General features: G+C 43.0%; 1 protein-coding gene across 1 annotated transcript; it reads left to right on the plus strand.

Moving 5' to 3' along the window:
- The first annotated feature begins 2162 nt into the window (after positions 1–2162).
- LOC124147149 lies at positions 2163–10559 on the plus strand. The gene is made up of 5 exons (XM_046517758.2): positions 2163–2270; positions 3446–3693; positions 4142–4155; positions 4549–9749; positions 10530–10559. Exons 1-5 carry the CDS (start codon positions 2163–2165, stop codon positions 10557–10559), a joined length of 5601 nt encoding a protein of 1866 aa, XP_046373714.2.
- The last annotated feature ends 4800 nt before the right edge of the window (positions 10560–15359 follow it).

Raw genomic sequence — 15359 nt, forward strand, 5'->3', positions numbered from 1 at the left:
ATATGCAGAAAATGTTAACACGCGAAAAAGTGAAAAACACGTGCACCACGGACAACTGCAAATACGCGTGCGGGAAAGGGTATAAAACGATTGCAACGGCAAGTCAGACATCCACAGTGATAAAAAAACACAAAAGAAATGCCACGACTCACAGTCGAACAACGTGAACGAGCCTTGGATATGGTACAGATGGGAGCCACCCACGCCCATATTGCACGAACCTTCGGTTGCTCCCATGTTGCCGTTACCAACTTGATGCAACGTTACAGACAGACAGGGCGGACGGCTGACAGGCCAAGAACAGGCAGACCCAGGGTTACCACGCCCCATGATGACCGGTACTTTCGTACCTTGCACCTCCGAAATCGCTTCCTGACAGTGACGTCATCGGCGTCAAATGCCTCAGGTCACAGGGTTAGTCGACAGACAGTGGCCAGGATACTCAGGGCTCATGGAATCAGGGCTTTTAGACCATACAGAGGACAGCTATTGACAGCGCAACATCGTCGTCTGCGATTGAGATGGGCCCGGACTGTACGACGTTGGCAACGACGTGACTGGCAGAGGGTTGTCTTCACTGACGAAAGTCGATTCTGTATGTTGAGGGCTGATGGAAGACAACGTGTTTACCGCCGAAGAGGTACAACGAACGGCGGCGTGTTGCGTGCAGGAGGTCGTGCCATATGGTGGAGGGAGTGTCATGGTGTGGGGAGGGATCTGTGGGCAGGAGAGGACACCGCTGGTCATCGTTGACGGAAAAAAAGTAAGCTCAGCGTTCCATGGATAACATTCTTCGTCAAGTTGTCCTACCATTTCTCCAACAGTAGCCACGTGGTGTCATTTATCAGCATGACAACGCTAGAGCCCATACAGCCAGAACTGTCACTAGCTTCCTCGCAGCCAACAACGTCAACGTCCTGCCGTGGCCTGCACGCTCACACGACATGTCCCCCGTAGAACACCTCTGGGACTTGATGGATCGTCGTGTTCGACAACGACTACACTCTCCAGCCAACCGGCAAGAACTGATCTTGGCCCTCCTAGAAGAATGGCGTCAAATCCCACGTGACCTCATCAGACGACTGACTTTTTCTGTGCGTCGAAGAGTTTTTGCGTGTATTGAGGCATTTGGTGGTCACACACGCTACTAATGACTTGTTATTGAACGTGAGCGATTGTTTATGTACTCTGCCTATTGTCCATGATTCTGAAAGCTCGAGTTTTGTACCACATCCGACTTTGGGGGGCTCTGACGTCATTCTCGGTCGCGGTATGATTGTCATTTTCACTGTTGATTATGTTGATATATTGATCTTCTCATTACACTTTACTTCATGCTTGTATGTTTTGTTGTTTTTGAGCAAGAGTGATTTCAAACTCTGGTACAGTTTCCCTTGGACGTCAGTTTATATGTCGACATAAGTTGGCTGAAGGTGTACTGTACACCAAACGTATTGATAACGCATGCGTAACCTACTTCTAACCTAGGCATCTTTCAAGAACAAGCTGCTAGCCAGATTGGGTTCCTGGATAACCAAGCAGCATACCAGCCTCAGGGAACCGCTCGAACCTGGCTTGAAGATTGCCTTGACTTTGTATCACCTTGCCTCTGGAAGCAAGTATGCCTCGATGAAGTTCCGATGGGGGGTCCCTCACAACACCATGTCACTCGTCGTCAAAGAGGTCTGTCAGGCCATCATCGACAAATACATGGACGAGGCGATAAATTGTCCAACCACTCCTGAAGGATGGATGCCTCCCCATACACTTGGAGCACTTGATGGAAAGCACATTGCTTGCCGGTGTCCTCGACAGAGTGGGTCCTTGTACTACAAAGGATTCTTCTCAATTGTTCTGATGGGGCTTGCAGATGTTAATTACAAAATCATCTGGGCAGATCTGGGTGGCGCTGGGTCAGCATCAGATGCTCAGATTTACAATGACTCTGAGCTGAAACAATGCGCTGAAGATGGTACCCTCAGTTTCCCTGACACAGATCCTCTTCAGAATGACAACCAGGATGTGTCTTACTTCTTCATCGGCGACGATGACGTCGCTCTACGACCCACCATGTCGAAGCCCTATCGCCTGCGAGGTCTGAACAAAACTGAGTGAATCCCGTGCATGACCCGTCCAACGCCAAGCTCATCGTCAAAACATGTATGGTCCTGCAGATCCTGAAGAGGACCCGGTACCCAGGACTCCAGAACCAGCAGCTGGACAATGCAGAGAATGAGGGGATTTCGTCTCCGGAGCATGTCGAGAGGGTTGTAACTTGGTTGACACCCTAACAGCCGCTGGCCTCTACACCTCCAACAATAAAGGAAAGGAACAGAGGAATCTCCTCAAGCATTGGGTCAACTCCCCAGCTGGTGCAGTTCTGTGGATGATCTAGACCTCCCACTTGTTTCAATTGATCATCATATTTCATATGTCTATTGTAATAAATAAACGATGAATTTGTCTTTTTAAATGTCAATCTTGTTTTGTTTGTTCCGATATGGTTTCACACAAAATTTCATTTTTCAATCTTTATTTTTTAACAATTATCAACTGATCAATAATACTGGCACATGGTAAAATGGTTGCATCTCAATTTTCCGACCTCTCTATGTTCCGAACGCGCCAAAAGTCGACTATGGCGCCGATTAAAAACGACTTGTCTTCCTGGCACCATAGTTGACATTATCGGCGCTAATTGAACGCTCAAAACGGAGGGAGGGAGGGTGGGTGTGTGTGTGTGTGAGGTGTGGGGGATGTTAGTCATTTTGATCAGCGCCATAGAGAGCTCGGAACATAGAGAGGTCGGACTCGGTGATACTCGGAACTCACAGGCCTCGTGGACTCTCTTCTGGAGTGACTGCAAAAGTGTTTTTTCCCTCAGTGTCCTCCTCCATCACCTCAGACAGGATCTTGTTGATGGCAGACATCGCCTTCTTGAATTTGCGCTTTGACATGCTAATCAGACTTTCATGCATGTATTTCGCGAAGGTGCCCGCTTGGTGATGGGCTGCTGGTGGGACTCCGGACTCGTGGACTCTGGAGTGACTGCAGGAGGTCGTTATCCTGTGTCTGCTTGCCTTTGCGCACTGTGGATGTGGAAAGGGAAGTCATCACCCTAAAGAACAACTAGCTGTTCGGCGCTGGCAGCCTCAGCAGCCTCAATATCACCTGCTTGCGCCTCAATAGTGGCCTTGACGCTCAGGGCAGTGTCTGGTCACAGTCTTTAGAAACCCGAATCTGGACTTGGTCCAAACGTCACGCTCGGTCTTCTCAGGTATACCATCCCCACTCTTCTTCTTGTCAAGGCGGATGAGGGTGTCCCGTAGTGATTTGAAACATCCCTGGAGAAAGTTCTGAGGTCTTGCCAATCTGCGTGGCCTAGTCCTTCCAAAGCTTGGCTTTCTTGTCGACTCTCCTATAATCGGTCATCTTGACATTCCAGAGGACTGGATTCTCATGGAGGAACTGCAACATGGTCTCTTCCTCTGGCATAGTCAGTCTTTTTGGCCCTCTTCTTCTTTGTCTTGACAAAGATATGAGGGCGTTAGGGCGAGCGGACGGCTCCCTCCGCAGGAACTTCTACAGTTCCCTGAACAGGAACTTATACAGCTTCCACCACAGGAGCTTCTACAGCTTCCTTCACAGGAGCTTCTACAGGTTCCTCCACGGGAGCTTCTACAGCAGGTGGAGGTATGGTTGTAGATGACAGAAAGGCACTAATCTTTATTTAGCGGTATGCGGTTGAATGGCTTGGCTTGGACAGGGGTGGTAACTGCGGGTGGATGGTATGAGAGGAAAAAGCATGCGGGGTGGCGTGAAATTTGAAAGTGTGCATTGCTGTGAGTGATAACCTGATGTACGGCTGTTGTCAACGCTATGATTCTGCCACGAAATTTGTAAGTAATACATTGCAAATGCATGCATGATATATTTATTTAAGAAAGGAGTGTAATTTAATATGTTGTTCGTTTAAAGCCAGAATTATTTCAGAGTTACCACCGTGTTGTGACGTGTGCATGTTATTACCGTATTTACCGTATTTTTGGATTATTACGGAGTAAGTTTGTATTGTGACAAGCTAGCTGTGTTTCGGACATGAGAATATGCAAGTAAGTTTGTTGTTTTTGTATGGTTTCAGCTTGAACCTGCTTCGTATGGTATACGTTGAACATTGACTGTTTGGATCACAGAATAAAGCAGTGTGTGAGAAAATGCAGAATCTGATGTTTATTGACTTTTGAAACCCACATTTAGTTCAAGAAATTTCCACGATTGTGATTAAAGGGAAATAGCTGTGGAAACTGTGAATAAAGGCATTTAAAGGCGATGATGGAGATGGTGCTATTGCTGAAGCAATAAGGCATTATCGACAGGAAAGAGGTGGTATTAAAGCTGCTCTTACAAGCAAAATGAAAAAAATTAGAGACTTGATGAACTCTGACAATGTTGGTGAAGTTGAATCTACATTCAGGATCATAAAGCACACTTTAAATAAATTATGGATTAAGAACACTGAATTGCTTGAATCTGTGGTAAATAATCCAGATGAGATTGTTGATGCTAAAAGATATATGGCTGAAGTTCAGGCTAATTATGATGAGCTGAAAAAGGATGTGAAAGTTGGGTTGGATACACAAGTAGGAAAGCTAGATGACATTCAACCAGGTGATTCGGTAAGCCAAACAGGTAAAAGTTCTGTGTTAACTTCAAGTTCCAAAATGAAACTGAAAGCCAAAAAGGCTGCTTTACTAGCGAAAGCTGATATGTTAGAGAGACAACAATCACTCAAGAGACAGCAAGCGGAGATACAGCTAGCACAAGAGAAACTAGAACTAGAGTGTGAAATACATGCAACAGAGGCTGAAGAAAAGGTATATGAAGATTTTGAAGCTGAACTGACTCAAGGGTCACATATTCACAAGCGAGAAGGGCCTCTAAAGGGATTTCAGAATAAGACTTTTGACCAAAGACATACATCTCTTAATCCATTAGCTGGAACATGGATTAACAAAGCTTCAGCAGATAATATGCATCATAGCTCGGGTATATCAGGACATGTGCACACCAATGATGAAAACTTTCAGTCACATCAGTCCGACTCAAATGTCTGGCTTATGCAACAGAAGATACTAGAGGTAGTGCAGTTACCAAAAAGTGAGTTGATCAAATTCGATGGTGACCCATTGAGATACTGGATGTTCATAAGTTCATTTGAAACCAATGTTGCTCAAACATCAGTTAGTAGTGGTGCAAAGCTGAATCGATTGCTGAACTATTGTACAGGCAAGGCTTTGTCAGTGATTGAATGCTGTTCAGTCATGGATCCTGATGAAGGATATATGGAAGCCCTGAGCCTTCTGAAAACACGATTCGGAAGTCAGCATGTGATAGCAAATGCGTGGGTGAAGAAGATTAGCGAAGGTCCATGGTTGCGACCTACTGACGTTGAAGGCTTGCGTAACTATGCAGATATATATCCTGGTATAGGACAGCTGGTCGACTTTGTACTGCGAGCTGCCGAAGAAGCAAATGATCCCATATTTGGAGTAGTATCTGGAAACAGACTAAAGGATGATTCAACACAGAATAGACCAAGATCCTTTGAGAAGAAAGGTGTCAACTACAGTGTGCAAACAAGTGTGTACAATAAACACTCTTCAGATTCATTTTCAGGTTTTCCAATACCAAATTGTCCATTGTGCAGTGGCGAACATGCACTCTTCATGTGTCGGAAGTTCAGGGACCTGAAACCTGAGAAGAGACATGAGTTTGTTGTTGAAAAGAGACTATGCTTCAACTGTTTTTCGAATAACCACATGTCAAGAGACTGTCATAAGCCCAGCAAGTGTCAGGTGCAGGGTTGTATGAGAAAGCATTCAAGATTGATACATCTCCTGGCGAAACCAGAAACTGATGTTCATCAAACATATCTAAAGGAGAGAAACCTGAGCTCAACAGTGCCTAAACAAGATAAACCATTAAGGGTTGAAAGTTCTGCGTGCAATGTTGTAACTCAAGGACCAAGGGTAGCTCTTCCTGTGGTAAGACTCCAAGTCTCGGTGAAGACTGGTAACAGAAAGATATGGACATATGCTCTGCTTGACAGTGGAAGCACAAACTCATTCTGCTCCAATGAACTATTTGATGAACTTGGAGTAGATGTTTCTGAAACATCACTATTGTTGACTACACTGGAGAAAGTGAACAGCACAACGAGTACAAGGGTAGGATCACTGTTGATAACGGATGAAGGGAACAGGACAACCATAGAACTTTCACACGTATTTGGGACCTCAAATCTGTCCATTTGTGCATGTGATTCTGTCAAACAGCAGAACGTTGATGAGTGGCAGCATTTGAAGGGTATGGACTTTCCTAAAGTGGACAGAGTGCATGTGGGTCTCATCATTGGTCAAGATGTTCCAGTGGCGCTGACACCTATTGATGTGCGAAAGGGAAATGACAATGAACCTTATGCCGTGAAAACAGTGCTGGGTTGGGTTCTGAATGGACCATTGAGAGTTGTCAGAAATGGTGAAGTCATCTCACATTTTGTCGATATTGATCAAAGACTTGATGCGCAAGTTGAAAGATTCTGGAAAATAGAAAGGTGTGAATCATTGTCAAACAGCACATGTGAAATGTCGCAGGATGACAAAAGGACAATTGAGATATGGGATGAGTCTGCAGAAGTTGTGGATGGTCACTATGAAATAAAAATTCCATTCAGGAGCAGGCCTCCGAATGTAGAGAATAACTACATTGTTGCCGAGAGTCGTCTTGAATCACTTGGCAAACGCTTGTCAAAGGATGACAAGTTGTTTGAAAAGTATCAGTCGGGAATCAAGGAATTGATCGACAAAGGCTATGCTGAAAAGGTAAAGGAACAGGATATCAACAAGCCAGGTAAAGGTGTATGGTATATTCCTCATCACGCAGTTATCAACGAACATAAACCAGACAAGTTACGAATTGTTTTTGATTGTGCTGCAAAGTATTGTGGAACTAGTCTGAATGATCAAGTCTACCAGGGCCCAGACCTTACGAACAAGTTGATAGGAGTGTTGTTGCGATTCCGTGAAGGTCCCATAGGTATTATGGGGGACATAGAAGGAATGTTCCATCAGGTGAAGGTACCAGAATGTGATCGAGACTATCTAAGATTTCTGTGGTTCTCAGAAGGGGGAAACAATCAACCAGAAGTCTACCGCATGACTGTGCACTTATTTGGAGGGGTGTGGAGCCCAAGTTGTGCAAGTTCTGCACTTAGACGCACTGCAGAGGATAATAGTGCAACTTATGAACCTAAGGTTGTGCAGACTGTTCTTGAAAACTTCTACGTAGATGACTGTCTCAAGTCATTAATGTCAGAAATTGAAACAATTGAACATGTTCAAAATTTGTGTTCACTTGTATCACATGGGGGATTCAAGTTGAACAAGTGGATCAGCAACAGCAGAGAAGTGCTTCGATCCATTCCTGAAGAACAGACAGCAAAGGGGGTTAAAGGAGTTGACCTTATTGGAGGTACATTACCTAAAGAAAGAGCTCTAGGGGTTCTTTGGGACACCGAGAACGACGTCTTTGGTTTCAGAATTACAATAAAGAATAAACCAGACACAAGAAGAGGATTAATGAGTGTGATTGCGTCGGTGTATGACCCATTGGGATTTGTTAGTCCATACATTCTTCAAGCAAAGAAGGTTTTCCAAAGTGAAACAAGACTGCACAAAGGCTGGGATGAACTGTTGAATCAAACAAACAGTGTGAAATGGACAAAGTGGGTAGAAGACTTGCCCAAACTGGAGAACTTTAAGTTGTCCCGATGCGTGATCACTCAAGCATCAGAAGATGGAAGCTATGAACTTCATCACTTCTCAGATGCTTCGTGTGAGGGATATGGTGCAGTATCCTACCTTAGAGTGGTAAATAACGATGGGCCAGTTCAATGTTTTTTACTCATTAGCAAGTCCAGGCTGGCACCATTGAAGCAAATGACCATACCGCGTTTGGAACTATCAGCTGCAGTCATTTCAGTAAAGCTGGACGTGATGCTTCGTCAGGAGCTGAAAATGGAAATTAGTAGATCAGTATTCTGGACAGACAGTACAATTGTGATACAGTATATCAGGAATGAAAACAAACGCTTTCATGTGTTCATAGCAAACAGGATAGCTCTTATCCGTGAGAGTTCAGAGCCAAACCAATGGAGACATGTGGGCAGTACAGAGAACCCTGCTGATGACGTGTCACAGGCGCTGGATGCAGACAAAATGGTGTCCTCTGACAGATGGAAACATGGTCCTGAGTTTCTGTTTAAAGCAGAGTCTGAATGGCCCACAAGTACCAATCTCAGTCTAGAAATTCCTGATGGTGACAAGGAAGTGAAGAAAGCCACAACAACTTACACAACTGTGACGAATGGCTGCAGAGATCTGTTGTTTGACTTGTTTGAAAAATACTCCACGTGGCACAGCCTAAAACGAGCTGTAGCATGGATCCTGAGATTAAAAGGAATTCTCTATAATAGGACTCACAAGAAAACGCAATCTAAAATGCTGGATAGTGTGCTCAGTGTATTGGAGCTGAAGAATGCTGAGACTGCGATAGTTCAAGTGTTGCAGAGAAAAACATATGAACAGGAGTTGAAGGCACTTGAAGCTGGGAAGCCAATTGCAAGAAGTAGTACCATTTATCGACTGGAACCGATGTTTAGTCCAATGGGTGTCTTGTGTGTTGGTGGAAGGCTGCGAGCAGCACCTGTACCTGTTGAGAGCAAGCACAATATGATACTGCCAAGGGATAGTCATGTTACTACCCTAATTGTCAGACATTACCATGAAGTCTGTGGACATTCAGGCAAAGAGTATGTGTTGTCCCTTATCAGACAAAGATTCTGGATACCTAAAGGAAGGAAGTTAGTGAGCAAACTTCTGAACAGTTGTGTTGATTGCAAAAGACGTCAGAAGTCGCCGAATAACCAAAGGATGGCGGACCTGCCTAGAGACAGAGTGAGTCCAGGAGATCCAGCATTCACCAGTGTCGGATTGGACTGCTTTGGGCCATTTATGGTGAAACGGGGCCGGTCTGAGGTCAAACGTTATGGATGCATCTTCACATGTTTGACAGCAAGGGCAATACATCTAGAAAAGTTGGATGGATTGGATACAGATTCTTTCTTGAATGGATTTGTAAGATTCATATCACGTCGAGGATGTCCGAAGACAGTTCGATCAGACAATGGAACAAATTTCCGTGGTGCAGAAATTGAATTGACACGATATATTGATGCCTGGAATTTGAAGAGAATTGGAGAGTTCATGAGCAAAAAGGAAATCTGTTGGATGTTTAACCCTCCTGCAGCTTCTCACATGGGAGGTGCTTGGGAGAGACTCATAAGGACAGTTCGTAAAGTCATGAATGCTTTGTTGAGGACGAACCGTCCACTGGATGATGATGGTCTTCATACTCTTTTTTGCGAGATTGAGTCGATTGTGAATGGACGACCAATCACAGTGGTATCAGATGATCACAAAGATGCTGAACCTCTGACTCCTAACCATCTTCTGTTACTTAGATCAGGTCCTGATTTACCTTTGGGAAGTTTCCAAGCAGCAGATGCATATAGAAGACGCTGGAAACATGCTCAGTTCCTGGCGGATATATTTTGGAAACGCTGGACGAAGGAATATATGCCTTCACTACAATTACGTCAGAAATGGTTACTGCCAAAGAGAAACATTATGGTGGGTGATATTGTGTTAATTCTGAATGAGAATTGTCCCCGGAGAAGTTGGCCTTTGGCAAGAGTCGTGGAAACCTATCCAGGAAAAGATGGACTAGTACGCAGCGTTATGGTTCGTACAGGAGGTTCTGCGCTAACCAGACCTGTTGACAAGTTATGTCTGTTGGAAGGAGTCCATGAGTGACTTACCTTTTTCATCCTTTTGTGAAGTAGACATTGATGATTAATTGGGGTGACCAGTATTTGTGTTCAGAAACTGTTTTGTGAAAGATTAATTGTGTTCTAGTTTATTAAATGCGCGATTAACATGTTGTTTCTCTGCGCATTTAAGGGGCCGGAATGTAGATGACAGAAAGGCACTATTCTTTATTTAGCGGTATGCGGTTGAATGGCTTGGCTTGGACAGGGGTGGTAACTGCGGGTGGATGGTATGAGAGGAAAAAGCATGCGGGGTGACGTGAAATTTGAAAGTGTGCATCGCTGTGAGTGATAACCTGATGTACGGCTGTTGTCAACGCTATGATTCTGCCACGAAATTTGTAAGTAATACATTGCATATGCATGCATGATATATTTATTTAAGAAAGGGGTGTAATTTAATATGTTGTTCGTTTAAAGCCAGAATTATTTCAGAGTTACCACCGTGTTGTGACGTGTGCATGTTATTACCGTATTTACCGTATTTTTGGATTATTACGGAGTAAGTTTGTATTGTGACAAGCTAGCTGTGTTTCGGACATGAGAATATGCAAGTAAGTTTGTTGTTTTTGTATGGTTTCAGCTTGAACCTGCTTCGTATGGTTTACGTTGAACATTGACTGTTTGGATCACAGAATAAAGCAGTGTGTGAGAAAATGCAGAATCTGATGTTTATTGACTTTTGAAACCCACAATGGTGTTGTTGGCTCTTGCTCAGCCCCTGGCAGGTTTATTCCTGGGAGGCATCTTGATGATGTTGACAGAGCGAAGACTACTGCTTGAATAAAGTAATTTGATGAATGGGTGTACACTACCACGGGACCTGTTTTAGGCACCTTTCCCCCATGCTGAGCGCGCTATTCATACGTTGAACACGCCAGACACATGCTGGCAACACTTTTATATGCTGTCATAACTTGGGTATAAGTCAGTGATATGCTACTAATACGTTAGACATACGTACATATACAGTGAATTCGTTATGTATACGCTATGGATACGTCAAAATCATATTTTTTTCGATGACAGCTCGACGTATGACAGCATACTGTTACACGCTAGGTGCAAGTTACTGTAAAACGTTGTAGTGTGGCAGGGCCATAAAGAAAGAAACTTGAGAGAAACTGAGAATAGGTATAAAGAAGCAAAAATAAAGTTCATCAAAGATTGACAGTGCTGATAGGATAAAGGAGCCAGGTGTCAATGAGACATCCTATCCCAGGGAACTCAACACTGAGGTAACATACCCAAGGCAATTTACTGACCAATGTGAAGCAACAACTGATAGATTTATCAAGCCTGAAAGTGAACATTCAGATGTTGACCATAATCACACCCTCAATCCAAAAGTGTTTGCACCTAGATAGAATAAGGATTCCCATGTCAGTCCATCACCTGGTATTGTTCCTCGGCCTAAACTTGCTTCAGATGTTCCCAGTGTTGATTTTGACCCGTGAAGATTCCAGGGTAGAATAGGTCTTCAGCAACCCATGCTTGTCGTAAAAGTCGACTAACGGGATCGGGTGGTCAGGCTCGCTGATTTGGTTGATGCATGTCATCGTATCCCAATTGCGTGGATCGATGCTCATGATGTCAATCACTGGATTGCCTGGTCCAGACTCAATTATTTACAGACCGCCATCATATAGCTGGCGTTAAACAAACAACCAACCAAACCCAGTAGTGATTTGACCATGAATGCAATGCTGATTTCATCTGTGATGTAATTCCTAAACCTGCTCTATCAGAGTTTAAGAGTGGTAAGGAATGAGACTTTATCTTACTGAGGATGACATTTAAGACATAAGTTGATGTTCATCCTAACCCGACTGAAACTAACAAGTATCAACTATTATTGGATAAACTTGGTAATAAACCATACAGCTTGCCAAAGCCTTCACGTTTCACCCTAATCCTTATACAAGAGCTGTTCAGGTTGTTCAGTTGCAACTCACATATGGTTGTGCGGGTCAACTGATTCAGAATGAGATAAATGCCTTGCTTAACAGTCCACCAATTAGATTTGGAGATTATGATGCCTTTGAGAACTTTGCCCTACGTATATAGTCGTTAGTTGGGATGTGGAAATCCATGCAGAGTGGAGCTGAACTGTATTGTGCTTCACATGTGTCAAATCTGATCACTAAGCTTCCCCATGGGATGTGTGATAACTTTACAGAGTACTGTATCAAACAGGAACTGTATGAGTCTGGATCGTATGCAACATACAATTTAACCCACCTTGACCAGTGTTTACGGCTAAAATCAAGGGCCAAGAGATTATCTCATCAGGCAGTGCCTAGGAGGGACTCCAGCAAGTCTGACAAGTGAATGTGTTGCCGTACAATTCTCCCCATTCAACAAAGTAAGGAAACAAGTTTTGCATCAACATACTACACTAAAAAAAATTGCTTCAAATGGCAGACAACAGGTCAAGGCCAAACCAAAGTATATACCAGCTGATCATTTTCTGAATATATGCCCAGAGTTTAAGAAGCTTTCTGATATGGAAGTTGAATCTTGGTTGAGAGAATGGTGTTTTCAATGTGCGAGAAAACACAAACCAGAGGACTATAACCTAAAGAAACCATGTCAACTATATACTGAGTTGCATCTCACTGCCCTACATGATGCATGCAGGCATATGACAGCACAGAAGGTGATCTTTTTAAAGACATCTTCCCCCGTCTGCACAAGTATATCTTGATCAGCCATTCAGCCATTCAGTACCATGTTGAACCACCCAAAGAACCACGATTCATGAATCTGCTGTGAAGTCTCTAGATCTCTTGGAGAAACCAGATACTATTTTGCTTACAACAAGTCTGACTGGTTCAAACTTGGCTGAACTGATCGTACCTCAAGAGCCAGTTAAAAGGGGGCACATTAATGTACAAGTTATTAGTGACGAGGAAGACAGGAGGACTTCCGAGTCATGGTACATTTCTCATCATGTTGTGGAACACAATGGTAAACACAGGTTGGTGTTTAATTGCTCTTCTGAGCATGAAGGTAAAAACCTCAACAAGAAATTGTTACCTGGACCACAGCTGGGACCATCCCTACTTGGAGTTCTGTGATGGCACATCGTTAAAATTGAACCCATTTGCCGTTTCAAAGGCACTTTATGGCATTGCTGGAGATGTCCAGGGTATCCGAAAAATTTCATCTGGATTGCTGCTGACTGAATGTTAACATGCAAGACAACAATAACCTCACAAGCCCTCAAATAATGTGTTTCTACCCCAGTTATGATTTCACTTTTTTTTAAAAATCTGAACTCCAGCAGAGGTATTATCAGAGATAGGGAACATTATCTCTTTGATACGACAGAAATAGAAAGATAGTAAACTACGTTTAAAATGAACACGCTTATAACGAACTGACGGATATAAGGTACGGTTTTGGGGTCCCGGGCATTTGCTGTAAATATTGAAAGATCAGGGTGTTACACACGTCAAACGTTTCACATAAGAGACAATGGAAGCTTCAACTCAAATACAAATCACATGACATTTTAACAGCTCTCAATTGTATCGGTAAACAATCAAAGGATAAACAGTATATTATCTTTACCATCTCTCATGTCTTAAAAATATATCAATATAATTTCATACTTTGAAGTTTACATTGGTTCTTTCATGATGATTGGCTGAATGGGTAGTCACTGATCTGATATTTGGACTTCACACACCTGTGAACGGACAAAAAAAAGTTCACACGATGTAAACAATTTTTTTGTGAAACTGATCGTATGAACTTTTGCCGGAACTACTTTCCGGGTTTTCCCCGAAATCTCGTCCAGGGTTTACGATCAACTCGTTTTTCTATTTTCTTTTTAATCCCTGCATTTATCTGACTTATACGTAAATAAAGCTTTGGTTCTGCTGTTTGATGTCGTCTAGCTGCTACATGAAACAAAATGGATTGTCCTTACGGTGATTTGGATATGGAATGGCCATCTTTCAATGCTAATAACGCAAGTAAAGAAAATTAATTCTGTAAAATTACTGAGTTGAACGAAATTGATTTATTGAGCGATATTGACTTTGATGCCTTGTTTTCGAAAATGACAGGAATCTAGCAACAAGGAAAACAATGTAGTACCCTGCTCAGATGTGGCCGCTGACACAGAGCAAACGCGACTGCTCCTGATCAATCCCAAACCAAAACCCGATTCACTATCGTATCGGGCAAAAAATCTAGGATTTTGAGAAACCATAAAACATAAACATAAATTTTAAAAAACCACCAAAAAAACCCCTTGCCTACCTGTTTTACCGCTTGGTCATCGGAGACGAGAAAATATCCGTAGACGGAATCAGAAATCTACTATTCCGGTTTATGAGTTGGCCGACCTTCTCCGTGCATACTAGGTCGAGAAGCGGCGGCACATGAGGAGTGACGGGGCACAGAATGAAGCTGGCCACACAGTAGGTCCATCTCAGGTGACAAGAGACACCAGCTAAGCCAAGTATTACAGCACACGCGAAAAATCCCAAACTCCAAATATAACACTCCCTGGCGTTGACAATTAACACAAAACACGCAAGTTTCAGAGCACTCGGTTTAGTCCCCAACAGTCCATTCCGCATCGCCCGAATTGGTTTGTGATTATCCAAACACAAGCAACTCATTCATAAATCGGTGATATTCCAAATTTGCTAGTGCCATGAGAGGGTTCACGCGTCAGGGTGTTTTCCATAACTGCTCCATAAACGTCATTTTCAACAACAGTAAGTATAAATTTCACCCTCATGCTCCCGTTCGACTCGAAATGCACCTCTTTACAAACTTATGTGACGTAATATATAAATCCGCGCTTGGAGGTTGACCTCGCCTCGGTGCATCGAGGTCATGTTAATATTTTTGTTCACCTCCCTGTAACCTATTTTTAAGATCTGATTTATCCCAAATATTGTTTGTAAATTTGTTCAGAGAATGAAATTATGTTGACATATTTCTAGATTATGTTGTATATTTTCAAAGAACTATTTTTCTTTGCGTAACTGAGTATGAGTGGGGAAACGTATGTGACCGAGATCCGGCAAATACCGACAGAATAACATTGTTGCAATGTTCTTCGGCGAAACCAGAGGACTTCAAATTTAAGCACACATTGTTACGATATTATTCAGCGAGACCAGTAAACTACGAGGTATGAAATTATAAGAATTGAACGTCAGTTTGGATGGGTTCATTGAAGTGTGAACGATTTAAAAGCGCTTGTAAAAAATTCGTGTGAACCTCATTTTAACCAGCGCTTTTAAATAGTTCACACTTCAATGAACCCATCCAAACTGACGTTCAATTCTTAAGTATTACTAAGCATACACTCTTAAACGAAATCATTGTTGTACACATCTGTGATACCCCTTCTAATTCCATACTGTGATTATTAACCTGTGGTTAG

Source organism: Haliotis rufescens, unplaced genomic scaffold, assembly GCF_023055435.1.
Source record: "Haliotis rufescens isolate VD_foot unplaced genomic scaffold, xgHalRufe1.0.p SCAF_15, whole genome shotgun sequence".
In the NCBI taxonomy this organism is placed as follows: domain Eukaryota; kingdom Metazoa; phylum Mollusca; class Gastropoda; order Lepetellida; family Haliotidae; genus Haliotis; species Haliotis rufescens.